Consider the following 20,539-nt stretch of genomic DNA (forward strand, 5'->3'; position numbering starts at 1 on the left):
ATTTTACCAAGTGCTGGGTTAGTTTGAAATATTAACTTTTCCAGTCGTGTAAGGTGATCCAGTGTGAGTCCTGGAACACAGAGCCTCCCAATGGCTTCTGTTCCTCGATGGAGGCAGTGAGGGTGGATGTGTGGATCTCCCGTGGCATCCTTGACAGGACAGGTCTTTTCAATGCCACTGAAGAATTAATGGATTAAAGCTTTACCCATAATTACATTGTGCAATGTGTGCAAGCAGAGAAAGGGATGTCTCGTTCTAGGCCTTGATAACAGCAAAGAGACTTTTGTGTCCTGCCTGTCCCGGGCTGTGCAGCACAGCAGTGCTGGAGAGGGGGTTTTGTCAAGAGTGTGGAGGGACAGGACACAGGGAATGGCTTCCCAGTGCCAGAGGGCAGGGATGGATGGGATATTGGGAATTAGGAATTGTTCCCTGGCAGGGTGGGCAGGCCCTGGCACAGGGTGCCCAGAGCAGCTGGGGCTGCCCCTGGATCCCTGGCAGTGCCCAAGGCCAGGTTGGACAAGGCTTGGAGCAGCCTGGGACAGCGGAAGGTGTCCCTGCCAATGGCAGGGGTGGCACTGGAAGGGCTTTAAGGTCCTTTCAAACCCAAACCATTCCATGATTCCATGATTGCCAGGCCTCTGTGGAGACCAAAGTCCCCATTAGGAACACCTTGTAATAACTTAGGCATTTATTTCTCAGAGCATGAATAGATTATTAATAACAGGTATTTGCTATTTCAAAAAATTGTCTTACAACAAAAGCATCCACTCGTGTTTTGTTAAAGAGATTTTAAAAGTTTTATGCCAGAAAAAATGTGGTGAAAATGAGGTCAACGGAGGAGCTGAGAGCTGCGACTGTGTGTGTTGTCCTAAGGAAGTTCAGGCTGGGAGAAAAGTCATGGGAGTGTATCTTGAAACTCCAGAGGAACTTTGAAATCACATTTGCTTCTTGATTCTTCCTATTTTCAAACCCTTCTTTCTCTTTTTTATTCCTCGTCGGTGTCTGTAGTGTTGCTGACAGGAAATCCCAGCACGTGAGGAGCTGTCCTGGGCAGTGTGGGATGCTCCTCTGGGAGGGGCTGCTGCCCCTTCCCTCTGCCAAGGCCCTTACAGGAAGGTCTGAGCTGCAGCAAGATGTGACTGGAGGAGGGAAGGGGGATGAAGAAGTGTTTTGGGAGGATGAGTAAAACCTTGGAGACTTTTATTAACAGCCACTTCTCCTTGTTTGCTGCCTTCCTTCTAGAAAGGCAGAAAAGAGGGGAGGGAGTGTGACTCATGGCAAATGGGCTGTGAGGACCTTAATGGAAAAATGGGAACTGTGAAGAGCAAATTATTCCCTTCTTTCTCCACTATGCCTTTTCAAATGGAAACTTCTGCTGCCTGATCTAACCTTGCTGTTTATTTCATAGCTCCAGTCTGATATTGCCTTGCATTTCATGGCTCTTTGGTTACCTGTTGGCATAAATACTCTTTCCAGCACACCTGGTCATCTTTCCAGCTTAGAACCTCCACAAATCCACTGGGTCTGTGTCCTGTCAGCTTCCGTACTGAAATGCAGATTCAGTTCCCTTCCTTCCAGGTTTCTCTCCAGATCTGTGTAGCTGTTGGTCTTTGGTAGCTCTTCCTCCTCTGTCATGCACATAAAACGGAGGAATATGGAGTAATTGAAATAAAAGGAAAATTATAGACATGGTACAGAAGATCTCTGATGGGTAAATTGTATCCTGGCTTATGTATAATTGCAGCCTTTGGATCCCAGGGTTTTATGCAAATGAAAAAGGGAATTAAAAGAGAATCTGAAATTTTGTGAGAAAAAGTGACATTTTGTTGTGGATTTTGGTTTCAAGCTTGCTGTGGTCTTTTGACCTGGGTTGTTTGGAGATCAGTGAAAGAAAATACTGATGTAGAGTCCTTTATTTGGAAGCACTTTCCTAAAAAGCCTCTTTTTTTGGGAAAAATTAGTACTGTTATCTCAGCTAAATATTGAGGTTTTTTTTTTTATTCTAGACATCAATTATGGGAAAAAATGGATCTTTCTTACTGCAAAATCAATTTTTTCTGTACTGTCTGCTATCAGACCCCCAGAAGTGCTTCTCTTGCCTTCCTCTGCCATTCCAAGTTCTGCTTCTCTTTCAAAAAATTTTTTTGCTTTAACTTTGAACTGTTGCTTCTGCATTGAATTTCTGAAGAGTGCAAGAAGTGATCTTTAACAAATCTGCAAAGATAATCAGCTTAATCAAGCTGCTTTAAAAGCAGATTAATGCCACTTCCGAGCGGGAAGATGAAGGAAGCCCAAATGCCGACCTGCCATTAGTGCATGAGTCAGTGCAGTGACAGATGTTGACAAAAGTTTTTTGATGCTTTGGACTCTTCTAATTAATTTTAGTCTTCACTCATAAAAGCAGAGAGAACAGAAAGTGGAATGAGAGCTTTTCCAAGTGCTGTGATGCAGGACAGTTCCATTGGTGCTGTGGAAGGTGGGATGTTCCGTGTGGCTGTTCTACTCTTCCTGTCAGGTATTTGAGTGTGGCTGTGTGCACACCTTCATATCCAGCTGGAATGTTACTTCCTTCAGGGAAGTGGATGATGGACAAGGTGGAGAGAACTGAGGTTGTTCACCCTGGAGAAAAGGAGGCTCAGGAGGGACCTTGTGGCTCTGCAGGGAGTTCCCTGACAGGAGGGCACAGCCGGGGGATGTCAGGCTCTGCTCCCAGGGAACGGGGACAGGTGGAGAGAGAGTGGCCTCAGGCTGTGCCAAGGGAGGCTCAGCTTGGATATTAGGGAAGATTTCCTCATGGAAATGGTTGTCCAGCCCTGGCACAGCCTCTCAGGGCAGTGCTGGTGTCCCCATCCCTGGAGAGACTTAACAGCACCGTGAGTGTGATTCTTGGGGACATGGGTCAGTAGTGAACACAGTGGTGCCAAATCAGTGGCCTCAAAGGTCTTTTTCAGCCTTAAAAGTTCTGTGGCACATGGCACTAAAAACCAGAAAATGTTTCCCTGAGGATCAGCATTCCTTCTTCTCCATGTGCACGTTTTCAGACTTTCTATTAAGGAGCAGCCTTGCCCCATCCAGCCTCGGGAGTGGCTGCATTCCCAGTGCTCCCATCCCTCTGTGGTTTCCAGCTTGGCCACCAGCTGACCACATCCCCCAGCTGGTGGGCAGCTGATAGCAGCACTGTGTTCCTGCTCCTGAGCACGCTAAGAGTTGTGTAAAAATAGCAGGGAAAGGAAGCTCAAATCCACCAGGAAGAACAGAAAAAGGAGAGAGGAGGAGAAGAACAACCTGTGAGCTGAAGTGAGCAGGGAGCAGGCAAACCCAGAGGTGATGAAAGAAATGGGGGGTGTGTGGTAATCCTGTGCAAGAGAAGGTTCCCCTCATGGCAGAGCTGGGGTGAGTGGGAACAGCCATACTGGGAAGTTCAGAATGTAAACAGGAATGCAGAACTTCTCATCAAAAACCACACTTGCATCATGTTAGGTTGGGACATGGTGTGGCACAACTGCCATATTTTGGCAAAGGGAGGGGAAAATACATCTTCAAAACAGTCAATTAGTAGGAAAACAGCTCCTTTTGGTTGTGTTTGTTTACATCTTTATGAGGAAAACTGTCAGCTAGAGAAAATCTGGATTTGTTTTTCTCTCCAGTTATTTTTCCCTTGTGCCATTTCCATGCTTATCAAATCATGGCTCTCCTGCTTTGGCTGATAGAGCCTTTCAGCAAAGAAACTGTAGAGACAACCTTCCAGTCACCTAATTAAACAAACACATTGATTGAAACTTCTCCAGAGTGCTTTTCCTAGCAATTTGCCAATTTTTTATTAAAATAAATGTCAAGAAAAACACTGTCACAGGCTCAAATAATTTAGATTTTAGAGTTCCTGTAGTCCATCACTGCTCAGAGTAGGGCCGGCTTTGATGTTGGCTTGGGTAGCCCTTGGAATCCCAGGGGTTGGGGTATGGCCAGGGATAAAAGTTTTACAGTTTGGAAACAATTATTTGGAATTTCCCCCTCCAGCTGTACTATTACTTGTGTTTCACTGTATGATTGATATACAGTGCAAATACTCTACTTCTCCATTACGTCTTCCAAGAAAAAAGCCTGGAGACACTTTGTGCTGAGTGTTCACCCAATGTCCAGGTTCCCAAAATAGGCACCAGAGCAGGATCTTAGAGGATGACTCGAAGGAAAAGTAAAGTGTTCTTGTTCCCATCCCCTTCAGTCCTGGAGCAGAGTGTGACATGTTTGAATTGGGCAGTGACAGGATGTCCTTGGGCACCTGTGCTGGAATCAGGGGAGGGGGTTGTGCCCTGCTCAGCTGAGACCCCACCTGCAGAGCTGCCCCAGCCCTGGGGCCCAGCACAGGAGGGACCTGGAGCTGCTGGAGAGAGTCCAGAGGAGGCACCAGAGATGCTGCAAGGGCTGGAGCCCCTCTGCTCTGGAGCCAGCCTGGGAGAGCTGGGGGTGCTCACCTGGAGAGGAGAAGGCTCCAGGGAGAGCTCAGAGCCCCTTGCAGGGCCTAAAGGGGCTCCAGGAGAGCTGGAGAGGGACTGGGGACAAGGGATGGAGGGACAGGACATAGGGAATGGCTTCCCAGTGCCAGAGGGCAGGGATGGATGGGATATTGGGAATTAGGAATTGTTCCCTGGGAGGGTGGTGAGCCCTGGCACAGGGTGCCCAGAGCAGCTGTGGCTGCCCCTGGATCCCTGGCAGTGCCCAAGGCCAGGCTGGACAAGGCTTGGAACAGCCTGAGACAGTGGGAGGTGTCCCTGCCCATGGCAGGGGTGGAGTGGAAGGGCTTTAAGGTCTCTTCCAACCCAAACCATTCTCTGCTCAACCAAACGAGCTGTGAGAGTGTGACAGTCCAGTAAAGGTGCTGCAAAGCCCATCCTTAAAAGACACCCTTGACTCAGGATTTAGTGAAAGGATCCTGTCTCTTTTCCATCTTCTCCCCTTGTCTTTCCTGATGGTGCTGAATCCCTTCTGTGGCTCACACAGCTGAGGTGCTGCCGAACACCTGGAGGGGATGGCTGCATCCCTGTCCTGAGGGGCAGCTCCCTGGGATGTGCTGGCATGTGTTAATTAAACAGCTGCTCCTGACCTTGGAGTGCTCCCATCAGGACTTGTTTTGGAGAGGGCCAGCAGAACTCATAGCAATGTTTCTTCTTACAGGCAGCTTTTCCCCTTATTTTGGCAGAAGTTGTTGACTTAGGAAGTGATAACATTGGTGGTTCTTATCAGAGCCCAGCAGCCTTGCAGCAGGAATGCTGATGAGCGTGCTGGGGGGGTTTGCTGAGCTCTGGCAGCGAGAAAGCGGAATTGTTCATGCTTATATTGGAACATTTTTGTCCTGTTTTTAAACTTCTTGACAAAACTCTTGAGATTTGGTGGCTTCTTCCAAGCCTCGTTAAAATCAATAAAAAGCTTGTTGCAGATTTTGTGAAGGTTTTTTTTTTCTAGTTTGGACTCAAACCACACAAAATCAGTCCAGCTCCTGCACCCGAAATGTGTATCTTGCCTTTTGAAAAGCAAATACAGAACACTGTCTCTGAGGAGTCATTCTAGAGTTGCATAGTCTGCCTTCAGAGCTTTTTTTTTTGTGTGTTTAATAAACTTGCTCCATATTCCCCTCAAAGGTGACTTTGTATCAACAGGCAGCTGTGAAGTTGAACAATTGTTGCATGCTCAAGGTGGTACCTCGCAGTCAAACTGTGCCCATTTCCACCTGGGTGCTGGGATTATCGACCCATAAAATTATTGGGATTTGTGTTTGGCGTGTTGATTGAGAGAGATTTTTTTTTTTAATAGAAACAAAGTTGACCTCTGTTGCAGGTAATGAAATGTTGCTTTTAGAAACTGTTTTATGAAATGGTAAATTGAAGTTTAGCTGAGGGTTTGGACAGCTGGCATTAACACAGGGGCTTTCTGTTAAAGCACATCCTCAGCTCCCTGTTTGTGTAAATACTGAAATTCCATGAGATTCCCTAAACTGTCCATCATGTGAGATGGTAGAATTCCTTCTGGTGCATATCAGTTTGTATTAGAATCTTAGAATCATGAAAATCCTGCATGGGAAGGGGCCCACAGGGATCACTGATCCAGCCCCTGGCCCTGCCCAGACCCCCCAACACCCCCACCCTGGGCATCCCTGGCGGCGCTGTCCAAAGGCTCCTGGAGCTCTGGCAGCCTCGGGGCCGTGCCCATTCCCTGGGGAGCCTGGGCAGTGCCCAGCACCCTCTGGGGGAAGAACCTTTCCTGATCTCCAGCCTGAGCTGCCCTGGCCCAGCTCCAGCTGTTCCCTGGGTGCTGTCCCTGTCCCAGAGCAGAGATGGGAGCTGCCCTCGGGAGGAGCTGCAGCCCCTGGGGAATCTCCCTTCAGTCTACTCTGCTCCAGCTGAACAATCCCAGTGCTCTCAGCTGCTCCTCCAGACCCTTCCCTATCCTCATGCCCCTCCTTTGGTCCATGTCCAGCAGCTTTAGATCCTTCTGACATTGTGGTCAAACTGTCCCCGGCACTCCAGGAGAGGCCACCCAGAGCAGAGCTGGACAATCCCTTCCCTCACCCAGCTGGCAATGCTGGGCCTGGGGCACAACTCCTTGAAATGCACAATTTTTGATGCACAACTTCCTACACGATGTCTTTCTACTCTCAGTCCTAAAATTACATCTCCTTTTTCTGTATATTACTTCTTTTCCCTGTCATAATCTATAAACTAAAGGACACAATGAACACAAAATACAAAAGTATTTTATTTCATTTACCAGAATGTGAAAATTATCAGTAGTTGTGGCATATCAAAGTACAGGCAAACTATTTCCAGCAGCAGGATTATATGGTGGAGAAATTGGACTTTCCAGGCATATCCAGATGCAGTGTGCTACAGGGAGAGTCTCCAAGTTTCTGTGAAGAGCAAACCTTTGGATACAAGGCAGTGGTGTCCCATCAGTTTGGCTGCTTGTGTGCTTTAGGAGCAATGGGGTTAGTCTGGAGCTTTCAATTTTAGTGTTTGGGTATTTTAGCATTAAACTTTATATCCTTCTGATGCCACAGGAGGTATCTATTGCTCTTGTTGGAGTGACTGTAGGAATGAAGCAGAGCAGATATTTTCTCCATCTAATTTTTGACAAATGTGTGTTTCTGGCACACTACCTCTTTTTTGATGCAATAAGTGTTTGTACAGTACTTGAAAACCCAAAGAAAAGGTCTTGGCAGGAGTGGCCTCGTGAGCATTGCTGTTCCCTGGGATTTTTGTACCATTGGACCAAAGCACACAGGCAGCAACCACTGTTTGGGGGTCTTCATTGGCTTTCTTGGGGCCAGAAATGCCAATTGCAATGTAAAATGAAACCCACTCTGAAGATCAGTGTAAATCCAGTTGGGGCTTCTATAAAATTCTCTCCTGTAGCTCTTACTGTGAAATAATTTAGACTTTGTTTACTCATTTAGGAAAATTCTGAATTGCTTTGTGGCCACGATTTCAGAACTGCTCCTTGCCAGAAAAGAGGCCTTATCCACACGTATCCATCAGAATCCAGTCCTGCACTTCCCTCTCTGGGCATGTTAAGCTCTTGTTACAACTCCAAGGCACTCAGACTTTCTCTTTTCCCCCTTGAATTAATCCAAAGTCCCCCCACAGTGGAGTCTTCTGTCTAGGATGCAGGTTCAAAAGTGTTTGTTTCAAGGGGAGTTCATGTTTTAAAGTGCTGTCTTTGTATTTGCAGCTGCCAATGTGAAGTATCAGAAGAAAACAGTTGGAACTTTCTGGGACAAGAGAGGACTGTTTATTCTCTCATTCTTTGGTAAGATCAGCTGCTTGTCTGTGGATTCTGTGCTCATCATTGATTATTCTCTTAATTAAATCAAATTTTTCCCGAGATCTTAGATAAAAATTAGTATTTCACCGAGTTGGAGTTTGCAGCCTTTAATTATTGGAAAGGAAGGTTCCTGACTCTTAGTTGTGCCCAAGCTTCAAACACATTCTTTGTCCTGCTCCTATTCCTGAACAATGTGCAAATATCCATGTTGTCAGCTGCTCTCCCAGTAAATCCTGGTGAAAGTTCCTCAGTCCCTGCAGCCTGTGGTGTCAGGAAAGAGGAGAAACCTCCCTGTCAGGGACAGAAACGAGAGAAATGGAGTGTTAATCCTTATCTCAGAAATTTCCTTCCACCTGGCAAAGGGGGAGAAGTGTTTTCAGTTTGCAACAGAAGCATCTTTTGCTCAAGGTACAGCGCATTCCTGAATGTTCAATTCTCAAATTTTCTAATGTTCCTTTGCCAAAAAGTTTGAATTCCAAACTCAGAGGGCAGCTGTGCCACAGTATGTAAACAGCTCAGGGGTCAGCTCAGTCTGATTTTGATATTAAAATACATGGAATTCAGTCTGGATGGGGAAGGTAAGGGGACAAAGTAAATGATTGTATTCTTCCTTTTTTCTGTTTTCCCTCCAGTTTTTTCTTTTCCTTGCTGAAAGTCCAACTGCATTTAAATATATGTGAATTTAAATGATCCTTTATTTAGCTAATCTTTTTTGTTTAGATTCACTGGGAAACAGATGGTTATTGCTACTCTTAATTATGTACATAATTTAAACCAGAAGGTACATCTGAAACAAAAGGTAATTAAGATGTTCCCATAGAAGCTGAACAGAGTCTGAGGTTACAACCTTTGCTCATCATTTATCCTTTCAAGCAGAACATAAGGATGGAGAATTAACAAGACCAATCTCTTTTTTGACATAATTTAACACACATGGAATTGCAGGTAAAAGGGCAGATGGTGAATTGATAACATCACCTTGTTTTGGCCTCTATCCTGACCAAACCCAGTACTTGTACCAATAAACCCAAGTTTCACTCCTCTGTGTATAAGCTGGCTGCTATTTTTGTGTGATCCTATTGATAAGGAGGAGCCTGAATTTAAGGCTGCTTTCCTGACCAGGTTTTTAATGAGCTGTGTTTGTACCTTTCCATTCACTTCTGGAAAATGTGTTTTACTGTCAGGGCAGAGCTGCAGTTGAAAAGAATGAGAATTCTCCTTCCATTTTGCAGTCCTAAAAGTGGTGTGGATCAGCCTGAGAATGGGTTTGTGCAGCCACTTGCTGCTGGGCTGGCTTTGTCCCCAGCTGTCCCTCGGAGCAGCACGGGGAATGATGGTGGAGAGGGTTCAGGAGTGCTTGGTGGAGTTGATGATAGGAGGAATGTTCTTACTTCCAAGGCTTCTAAAGCAAGAAATGCCCTTATGAGGTGGCAGCAGTCACTGGGATCTTCCTTCTGTTCCCATGGGAAGAGTTTGGTGAACTGGGAATGGGGTAGAAAGCTGTGGGATAGAAAGAAGTGTGGATTCAGGTGTGGTTTGGGCTGTCCTGAGCAGTGTGTGGTGCATCCCTGCTTCCAGAGCTGTTCCCTTTTCTTTTTGCTGAGCGCAGTGACCTTGAGCTGCTGGAGGGAGCGGGCTCAGCTCATGAACGTGATGGGAAAGGAACGATTTCTCTCCAAGTATTCACTGTCCAGCAGCTCAGAGAGCCTCGCTGTAACAATTCAGCCTTTTTGCTATTTCTGTCAGCAATTTTCAGCATTCCTTTGGTGGCAGGGAAGTTGCTGACGCGTTTCACTGATGCCCAGCAGCAGCCAGAGCAAAGTGTTTGCTTTAGAACCAGTCCTATAACTTCTTGTGCCATTTATCTTGGCAACATCACCCTTTGCATCTGATAGTCCTGACCCAAACTGAAACAGGCAGATTTTGTTTTCCACACAGCTTTCCCAAAATTCACCTTAAAAAGGAAGATTCTCACATGGAAAAAGCCACACTGTCACTGTAGAAACTGTTCTGCAGTGATTGCAGGAGTTATACTGAAACTTGGTATTTTGAGTAGTCTCTGCTGGAGGTTTATGCTGGTTTATGCACAGCTGTAAGATATTTAAAAAGACCCAATTTTCTAAGCTAATATTGGTTTTATTAATATGTAGGTGGTTATATAACAATCTCATAAATTACATATATCTAATCAAACTGAAGTAGGAAAGAATTTTTTCTAGCATAGTGCCTATTAAATTAAAGCTTTTCCTCAGAGATACTAAGCAAACTTCAAATTTGTAATAAAGTAGATTTTAAAAATTAATTTGGTGTTTCTTTGATAATTGTGTGTGAAGCTGAAGGAGTTCCTTGAAATAACAAGGTATTTTTTTATCATACTATCCTGGCATGGTTTGAGTGGGAAGGGACCTTAAACTCATCCCATGTCTCCCCTGCCATGTGCAGGGACACCTTCCACCAGCCCAGGCTGCTCCAAGCCCCGATGTCCAAGCTGACCTTGGGCACTGCCAGGGATGCAGGGGCAGCCCCAGCTGCTCTGGGCACCCTGTGCCAGGGCCTGCCCACCCTGCCAGGGAACAATTCCTTCCCAGTATCCCATCCATCCCTGCCCTCTGGCACTGGGAAGCCATTCCCCCTTGTCCTGTTGCCTGAGACCCTCATCCCAAGTCTCTCTCCAGCTCTCCCAGGATTTTATATCTAGTTTCTGCATTAATTTTTAGTGAATCCATGGCAGTTTGAGCTCAATTCTGCTCATCATTTCCCCCTTTTATGTAAATATATTTACAAACACACCTATGTGAAGGTACTTGATGTGCAGCTGCTGCTCCTTTGCCCTCTGTCAATATTCCATACCAAGCACAGGATGTGTGCAGGGCTCCCTGCAGTGCTGGGAGCTGATGGATTGAAGTGGTTCTCTCTGTCAGCCTCAGCACTGATCATTTGAAATACATTTATAAGCAAAGTGACATATGAGCTTTGGATGTGAACTGGGAACTGACTGCAGTCATGTGATGTATTTTCATTTGTAAGTTTTGTGTACCACAGTCTGCAAACTCCATAAATACCTGAGTGAATCCTGGTTGAGTAGAACAGGGGAGAACCTACCTGGAATTAAAAAGCTGAGTATAAAATCAATCCCAAACTCAAATTGTAACTCTTGTATTCACATCAGTCACTAAGTTCTTAAGTGGGTGATTTGCATAAACCTCAGGACTATGTTCATATTCCCAGAAGTTTTGCAGATGATCAAAACTGAGGGGTTTATTGGGTAGTGGAGAGAGCAAGTCCCCAGTGTAGTGATCTGGAACTCTTGGAAATGTCAGTGCAGGAAAATGGATATTTTGGTACATCCATGGATATCCAAAATTAGCCATACGTGTAAAATGAGGATTTTTATCCCAATAAGAACTCCAGTTCATATGCCATAGTTGAAATGAGCTTGTTCCAGGAGGATCAAATCCCTGTGTTCCACACCAGATCACCCCCAACGATCCCAACAATCCCTTTGGATTTGTAGCCCACGGATTTCTGATTCACCGTCTGCAGGCAACTTGGGAGAAAATTCCGGGGGATCTGGAAAGATGAACATGTTTTAATTTAAATTATATAAACACTGGTCTAATTGCTGCCTTCAGACAGGTGTTCTCCCAGCAGCACATCCAAAGGTAATTTTTCAGGATGAACAGAAGGAACCAGACACATTTTGAAACAATTTTGGCTCTCAGGAGAGGGAGCTTCTATAGATTTCATCTTTTCATAATTACTGTTTGCTCTCAGTTTTCTAACAGCTACATTCACAGTCTTTAAAAGTTAATTTGTATTTATTTGCTAAAAGAAAATGAATCTTATTTCATCATTATACTTTCCTGATTTTCTAGATTTTAGTAAGTGAAGAGCTCAAAGTATTGCAAGTAAAGACGAGGATTCCTCCTCCTGCCCAGGGCCTGTCATGGTAAGCAAAGGGGCTTTGTAGGGTCTGTGACAGAGCAGAAGAGTTTAAAATGGGAAAAACATTAGGGAATTAACGTTTCCACGTGGGGTTGCAGAGTTTTAGGCAGTGCTAATGCTTTTTTCCTAATGCTGCTATAAATCTTGCAGCTTTTAATGACTTTATTAATCAGGCTGTAGGAAGGGAGCCGGTTGCTAATACCAAATTCGTTGTCTGAGGGCCCATGTTGGAGAGTTTAGAAACTTTAGTGTGTTACTGCTCCTGGAACTCTCTGGACACTTCATCCTGTGGGAGCTTTTCCTTGGCTGTGGATGGTTGGGGAAGGTGGCAGCAGGTGCCAGTGCTGCAGGTGATTGTCACGCTTTGTTCCTCAGGATGAAGAGACTCAGCACAGCCTTGAATGCATCCAGGCTAATCAGATTTTTCCCAGGAAGCAGCTGATCCGAGAGGATGAGAACCTTCAGGTAATCACCACACTGCTCCTGTTCAAATCACACTGCCTCCAGTTGGGTTATGGATTCTCTGCCATCTCCTCTAGAATTTTAATTCACAGCACAGAAACTCATTTTCTCTCTTGGTAGGACAGAGAACTTGGGCATTTTATTACAAGAAATTTCTTCAGGTGTCTGAAAAATATCACTGCTACCTGTGCTTTAATTCCAAGGGTAGGGTTTTATTCAAAACAACAACTCTGTTGTTTTGAAAAAGCAGCACTAAGCTGATTGAACACTGCCTTGGCATCTGGTTATTATGAAGCCAAAAGTCTTGTGTTGCACAAAAAGAGATATTTTTTAAATTTCTTTATTTTCTAAGGTTCCTTTTGAAATCAGTTTAGTGCAAATTATTTGTCATACAATCATAGAATAGTTTGGGTTGAAAAGGACTTTAAAGCCCATTCAGTCCCACCCCTGCCATGGGCAGGAACATTTTCCACCATCCCAGGCTGCTCCAAGCCTTGTCCAGCCTGGCCTTGGGCACTGCCAGGGATCCAGGGGCAGCCCCAGCTGCTCTGGCACCCTGTGCCAGGGCTGCCCACCCTGCCAGGGAACAATTCCTTCCCAATATCCCATCCATCCCTGCCCTCTGGCACTGGGAAGCCATTCCCTGTGTCCTGTCCCTCTATCCCTTGTCCCCAGTCCCTCTCCAGCTCTCCTGGAGCCCCTTCAGGCCCTGCAAGGGGCTCTGAGCTCTCCCTGGAGCCTTCTCCTCTCCAGGGGAGCACCCCCAGCTCTGCCAGCGTGACTCTCCATGTAGTCACTCTTGCATCAACTGAGGAGTTTCATTGTAATACAAAGTATTTTTTTTTTATTCAAGCTACTTTGGTGTAAAACCAGATCACTTTCAAGGCTGGCATTTTCACTTTCCACCTGGCTTTCCACCAGCCTCAACTGGGCTTAAGTCACATTTTAATTAACCAGTGACAATTTCCATGTGTGGTGTAAAGACGTTGCCGGTTTCTGACTTTCCAAAGCAGCAACTTCTTGTGCATTTTCATATTTACTGTGAGAAATAGGGAGCAAAAAGCTTGGTTTGTCCAAGCTCAGCTTTGTAGCATTTAGGGATCCAGCCTAGGCTGGTTACCTGAGCTTGCTGGGTGAATAGTGGGGAAATAGCAGGGAACATTATTCATCCTGGATGTTTTGCCTACTTTAGGATGAATTTAATAACATTATGGAAATGCTACTCTCCATTAAGTAAGGAGTGAGAGCATAAATCAAGGGCTTTGTCAGCCTGCTTGCCAAAATGTGAGGATATTTTTCATAAAAATTCATTGCTTTCCCAGACCAGGCACTTACCACTCAGGAAAAGTAACATAAAATAAGGGATCATTTAAGAAAAAGGCTGCAATTAACCTCAGAGCCAACCTTACCTGATGTTCCTTCTTAGCAGCAGTAGCAGGGCTGAATTCTCAGCAGGCTTTGTTTGATTTCTTGTGCTGCAGGAGGGGCAGATTTTTGGGAAATGGTTTCTGAAATGAGCTTTTTTGCTGCCTTTCTGCAGGTGCCGTTCATTGAGCTCCACGGGGAGAGCACGGAGTACGTGGGACGAGCAGAGGATGCCATCATTGCCCTTTCCAACTACAGGCTCCACATCAAATTCAAGGAATCTGTTGTGAATGTAAGTGTTCTGATCTCAAAGGAAATAACAGAATTTGGGATAAGAGTACAGTGATCCCCCCCTTAAGAATGAATTTTTTTTCTGATATTCAAATCATATTCTCAGAGACAATAAATGTGTATTTAGGCACTAAAGGGTGACTCAGCAGTTCTGAAAATCAGATGTCATAAAGAAATGTCACATCCCTCAACCTTCAGGTGTCCCCAAGCTCAGTGGGGAGAAATAGTCAGTCTTCCAAGGGGCTTTTGGGGCACCTAAACCTCATTTGTGCCTTGCTTGGAGCTTCAGAAGGTGGGAGTGGGTCCAGCTGCTGCAGTTCTGTGCCAGTTGTTGAGTGCTTTGAGTGCAGTCTTTGATGTAACAGGTCAGGAGTGGGACCTCACCTTCAATGCATTTCTTTAGGGCTTTGTTTTTATTCCAAGTGTCCATTTCTTGAAATGGTTCCATCTCCACCTCCTCTGGTAGCAAACACAGTTAAATGGGTATTGGACAGTCCTGGGCAGTGCTTGACGCTCACACAGACCAGTCTCACCAGCTGGGGACGCTTCCAGGGTGGAAATCAAGAGTGTCCTGAGGAATGCCAGGGAATGATGGAGTTCCTTTGTTAGAGAAGCCATTAGAGCATGAACTGCCCTTCCTGTCCTTAGGACAATTAGGGATATTGCTTTATAGGGATTTTCAATTCAGTATTTTTGAGCATAGCAAGAATTGGTGTTTTTTCAAATCATGTTCCTTGATTGTGTTCAGGGAAGAGTCCACAGAAGCCTGTGAATATTACCGTGTTAATTATTCTTCCCTGACTTTCACATGCAGTGTTCTGCCCTCTCATTCTGTGTGACGTCTCATTATCATCAGCATCATTAACCAGAAATAATCAGAGTGTGAGGCAGAGCAGAATATAAATAATTATTTGTAACCATATATGACTATCAGTAATAACTTCCTATGAACTCCACTGAAATCCAGGGCAGGGAGGGCTTGGGATGTCTTTAAGGATAAAACATTCTTCAGTAATTAGGAATCATATTTAAATTGTTAATTTTGATAGTAGTAATCCTTTTGGTTGTTATTGACCAAAATTCTTGATCAGATGGTGATTTTCTAACTCAAATTTTCACTGAGTAGTTTTTGATTGAGTTCATCTTGATTCTCTCCTGCTGTTCTTATGTCACCACAGCTGTTCAGCAAATACCTGCAAGAGATTCTTCATTCCTGGGCTGTGGCTTTTCCCTCTTGTTTGGTTACAATTCCTTGGCTGTGAAAATGGTGCTGTGACACCTCAGGGAGCAGCACAGAGCTCCAGATCACCTGGGCTGGGAAAGAAATCCATTCAAAGTTGTTAATGTTCCCATTGCAACAGCGCAGAAAGGGGCTGTGTGTGGAGATCTTTCCCATGGATAATTTCCTAGATCTCGGTGCTAATAGGAACATGGTGTTTCAAATGCAAAAACAAAAGGTCCCACAGACCATGCATAAATTGGGGGATTATGACATTCAGGGATGTTGACTTACATTTATCCATGGGATAAAAGTGCAGACTCAACAGGGATCTCTTGGTGCATGAGGGAGGTTTGGTTCCCAGGCCCAACTCTATTGATTCCTTAAGAAAATGTCAGACTGCAGCTGCTGAGTGTTTCTGTCTAATCACTTCCCTCCCTGTAAGCTAATTGCATTGATGGGAGAATTAACATTTTAGTGGAGTTTGTGGAAGCATGGATTGCACGTAATCTCTTCCCAGTGGTGGATTTTAGACACAGTACCAAAGGAAAGTCATGGTGGGGGGGACTTTGATGAGGAACTGAGTTTTAGTGTGAGTTTTCCCTTGCTTGGAAAAATGGTTGCATTGGGATATTCCTCATGTCCATGGCTGTTGTGGCTCATCCCTGCTAGAGTGGCATAATCCTTGTCTTGTCCTCAGGCCCTGCTGCCCAAATTATTCACACACAGAGCACAACAATTGTGAGACAAGAGGGGGCTCAGAGGTGGCCTTCAAGATAAAACCAAAGTGTCATCAGCTGTAATTAAAAGCAAAATTTACTTCAGACACTCCTTGTGGGTTCCGTGAACCTGGGGAGGGATTCAGCTCCCTCCACCCTGGAGCCCTTCAGAGAGCTGTCTTTACACCCTCAGTGCCTCCATGTGCCACCTCATCCCATGCTCCAGGACACCCAGCCTTGGCCTTGTGCTTGTTAAGGCCACCAGCCTGCTCCATAACCCTGACATTATTCCAGCTCTGAGCTGGGAAAACGAGGAGGAAATCCCAATTGCAGCTCCCAGGGCCTGGGTGCCACGAGAGGTCCTGGAGAGGTTTGGGCACAATGGGGCACAGGGACGGTTTGTAGCAGGGTCACTGGTGCTTGCAGCAGCCTGGTCATGATCCACTGCATGCCACTGGGAATTGTGGGCAGGGATTGGGCTGTGGAGGGGTTGTTTGAGCACTGAAAATGTAACTTGTGCTTTTTCTGACTACAGAGCTGTAATTCTCTAAATATATCTTGTACTGCTCTTAGATAACACACAGCTCCAGTCACCAAAACAATTTTTAAAACCCCTCAAAAATAAAAAAGTTGAACTTGTAGAATGTTGCTGTTATTTAAAATGAGATAATTTTAAATAAGAGACAGTCGGGAGATACTGCAAGAGCAGGGTGCTCCTGTACTCCCTATAATGGGATGTAATTTGCCTCAGATAACAATGCATGTTTATTCTTATAAAAGCAAAAATGATTGCTTCTCCCTGCCTGGTTTCCATGCCATTATTAGAAAGAAGTGCCTGCAGATAGGATTGATGGCTCTTCCAGGAACGGGCTCTGGGTGTCGGACTGGCACAGCCTGAAGGATGTGCAGTGGGAAGGGAAGGTTATCAGGGAGGGAGGGAATGACAGGAGATAATTCCACAGAGATTTGCTGGGGGAAGAATAATGGCTAGGAAGGAGATTGAAAACACAAGAGGACCACAGGACAGATTTTTATGACTGGGAAGGAAAATTAAAAAGATTAATGGGAAGGTTGTCCTGAAGAAAAAGCTGCAGATTGTGAGGGAATCACTGGTGGGCTGGTGGAGGGGAATGGATGGCTGGGGAGCAGAGGGCACAGGGAAAGGGCAGGAAACAAGAAGTGACATTGGAAGAAGGAAATTAAAAATAATGCAGGAGGAGAAGAATTAGTTTGTCATTGGAGTGCAGACAGAAGGAAGAGGAGCCACAAGCAGAATGCCAGGAGGAGGGAAGAGGTGGAGAACTGCTTAAATGAAGATGGACATAGGAAAAAAAACAGAATAAAACAGGGCTTGGGTATAAAAAGATAAGAGACAAAGCAACACTGGACTTAAAAAGCAAGTCTGGAATCTTGACTCAGCTGGGAAAGATGCTTTACTTTCCACGTTGGTGCTATTTAACACAGTGGTAGATTTAAATATGTTATTTTAGAATCATTTATGTTGGAAAAGCCCTCCCAGGCTATCGAGTCCATCCTGTGCCCAATGCCCACCTTGTCCCCAGCCCAGAGCTCTGAGTGCCACGTCCAGTCCTTCCTTGGACACCTCCAGGGGACTCCAGACCTCCCTGGGCAGCAGCTGCCAAGGTCTGAGCATCCTTTCCATGGAGAAATTCCTCCTGGGAATTACTAGGAGGTCTGTGTGGGGCTGTCCAGTCATGAAGACAGACTGCAAGAGTCTCCAGTCTGAGCTCCATTCCTTCCATTGATCAGACAAAACTCAGACAATTTCCCTGCCTGGCAGCCTGGGGTCAAGCATGGCTGGAAGGAACGAGCAGGGGAATTGCAGGGGTCAGCTGTGGAACAGAGCACTTGCAGTGCTCTGTGCTGCACTTCAGTCCTGCTGCTTTGGTGGAGTCAACCACAGTCAGGCTGAGCTTAGGGAGGGCACAGAGGGGCTCTCACAGGAGGGATTCCTCATTTCCTGCCCCCTTCATGTCACTGATTGTGTCACAGATCTCAACCAGTGACAGTGCTGAAAACATGGACAGAAATTCAAGCTGCAGCTTTATTTAAAATCCAGATTTGAAAACACAAATTACTGGGCTGTGGAGTCAGACTCCCTCTTGCCAAGTCCTGTCCGTGGATTTTCTGTCATTTAATGTCCAGTTACAACAGAAGGAGCAGAGTAACTCCCCTGTCCCAGCCTTGCTGGGCACAGCAGGGGAGGGTTGGTGGCTCCAGAGCTGCCTCTGGTTGTGGTCCGACATGGGCAAGGGAAAGGCTGAGCATTAAAAAATCCCTGCCTGTTGCACCTGGGGGCTCTGAGCTCTGGACAGTGATTTGAGAACGCTCTGGGCTCTGTCTGAGGTGCTGCCCTGAGCTGTGCCTGCCTTCCCCAGAGCCAGCAGAGTTCTCATCCCTCTCCTGGGCACAGCATCTGCCCTGAGCTCGCTCCAGACATCTCCCTGCTTGGAGGAGGTTTTCCCTTGGTTTGTATTTTTGAGACATCTCTTTTCCTTGCTTGCTGGTTTTAGTTAATTTCCTTTTTTTCATTCCACCTAAATGAGGTACTTCTTAAGCTTTGTGATGCCTGAGAAGATGCTGTCTTGATTCCTTATCCTGAACCTTTGATTGGAGATGACCTTCAAGGACTTGCCCAAGCATATGGAGAAGCCCTGGCTCTTCCAGTCACATCTTGTAGGCCCCAAGCCAGACTTAAACTGCTGGATCTTAGTCCTGTGATGGCAAAAATCAGAGTATTGGAACGTTACTAAAGGATAGCAGAGCTTTTATTGCCATGTGCAATGTCCATATAATCTACTAAACAATTCAAACAGCTTTGTGCTTCATGTTAATTACAGGTATTAGCTAAATTTACAGTTATTTATGAGTTCTGTTCATTTAAGGCAATAATGCACATTTGCCCATCTCAGGTAAAGTTCCAAAAATAACACTGAAAATTAATGTTTTCATCTTGTGGGTTTTCTCATCTGTAAAGCTACTTGCCGGTGCTCTCCTGTGTTGTCTGACCAACTTGCTGCTGGTTAAACATGCCAGGAAACAGAAGTGTCTATAACTGCACTTTAACTGGGAAAGATTCGGCATTATCACTCTAAATTCGACTGCTTCCATTACAAGTGTTGCTCTAAACAGGCCAAGGGGTTTTTCCCTGAGGAGGAAATATTGGATATTGCCATAGAAAAACACCCAGACTGCAGCAATCTGTTAAGGGGGTCTTGCTTAGCAGTTCTTTTTGAACACCATCAGCTAAAAATATATTAAGATTCCTAAATTTAGACCTATAAGAGAGAAAACTGATTCCATGAGAGAGGAGCTGGGGTGTCTGCTGCCTTTCCTGTAGCCTTCTCAGGTGCTCCCATGGGATCCCTTAAGGCTCTTCACTCCACAGGACTGGAGCTGGAATATGAATACCTGGTACCAAACTTGAGAGCTGCTGAAATAATTCCTCGTGGATTTCTTTGTTCTCCTCTTTTCAGCCTCCATGTAACCTGCAACAAATCCTTGTGAGATATGCAAAGAAATTGCTGTTACTGCTGCAGAAATGAAATAATCTGATGTGTTTAATTGCAGGTTCCATTGCAGCTCATCGAGAGCGTGGAGTGCCGGGATATATTCCAGCTTCATTTGACTTGCAAGGACTGCAAGGTTATCAGGTAGGAGAGGCTCAGTGTTAAAGGGGGGGAAATTTACTTTCCACATGGCATGGGCAGCTGGGCTGGTTCAAGGAAATGGGGTTTCTTGCTTGATTTCCCTCAAAAGTTTTTTATTTTGTCTGATTTTTCTACAAAGAGGGCTGCGTGTCTCATTGTTGTGATTCAGGACAGCAGCAAATCTTGCTCTGAGCCCACGTGGCTGATCTTGGTTTTGTTCTGAAATGAATTTTAGTCTCACTGTGTTGTCCCTGCTTTGCAATCAGTTAGAATATATTGCTTCAATTTATTATAGATATATCAATATTTCCATATCAATAGGTACAGAGGTGGATAAAGCCACTGATACACACATTGCAAATGTGTTTTATCAAGACTTGGGGTTTGGAGGCTTCATCCACCCTGCATTGTCAACACCTTTGAGAGTACAGTCACTATCCTTGAGGCATGGTAACCTCCTGGAAAAGAAAAACAGGGAATAAGGGAAGAGAAAGTGAAGGAAGGTGGTAAATCCAGGTGTGCAGGCAGCAGTAACTCCTGGCTGTCCTTCCCCAGACTCCAGACCTGAACCAGGGCTCTCTGAGCTGCTCAGCCTGAGCTGCACTTCACTGAGGTGTTTTTTTTGTTTTTTTTTTTTTTAACTTTTCTGCTGCAGAAATTAATTTTGATCTATGAACTTTAATTAAGAAGAAAGGAACATTTCTTTTTGATTAAATGTTTGCTGGCTGTACCTTTTGTGTAATGAAAGGAGCTCCAGCCATCTGTGAGCACTCAGAATGTTTAACAGGTCAGCTGCTTCCTGAAAGGCTGTTTTTTCACCAGGACTGATTTTACTTTAGAGGTAATATTTAGTTTAATTTGAATTCAATGTTTAACTTCCTCTTGTAGCTCTTGACATTTAAGAAAGCCACCCTTCTTCCCTACATTAATTTGGTTTTTCCCTTCAGTTGTAGAATGAATACAAATTATTTGTATTTTTGCCATCCTTATAATTTTTTCTCTCAAAATTGCATCTCCAAGACTGAGGACTTGGTGATGGTTGCAAGATGGTG

The 20,539-nt window shown here is 45.1% G+C and overlaps 1 protein-coding gene across 8 annotated transcripts in view; it reads left to right on the forward strand.

Annotated features, from left to right (window-relative positions):
- Positions 1-20,539, forward strand: part of MTMR3 (myotubularin related protein 3) — a 74,537-nt gene that overhangs the window by 24,079 nt on the left and 29,919 nt on the right. For all 8 annotated transcript variants that reach the window (XM_068209187.1, XM_068209186.1, XM_068209189.1 and 5 more), the window contains 5 exons: positions 7,723-7,800; positions 11,691-11,764; positions 12,136-12,225; positions 13,763-13,879; positions 19,408-19,490. In XM_068209187.1, coding sequence (XP_068065288.1) covers positions 11,762-11,764; positions 12,136-12,225; positions 13,763-13,879; positions 19,408-19,490 — 293 coding nt within the window. In that variant the 5' untranslated portion in view covers positions 7,723-7,800; positions 11,691-11,761. The remainder of the gene's footprint in view (positions 1-7,722; positions 7,801-11,690; positions 11,765-12,135; positions 12,226-13,762; positions 13,880-19,407; positions 19,491-20,539) is intronic.

Source organism: Anomalospiza imberbis, chromosome 18, assembly GCF_031753505.1.
Source record: "Anomalospiza imberbis isolate Cuckoo-Finch-1a 21T00152 chromosome 18, ASM3175350v1, whole genome shotgun sequence".
In the NCBI taxonomy this organism is placed as follows: Eukaryota; Metazoa; Chordata; class Aves; order Passeriformes; family Viduidae; genus Anomalospiza; species Anomalospiza imberbis.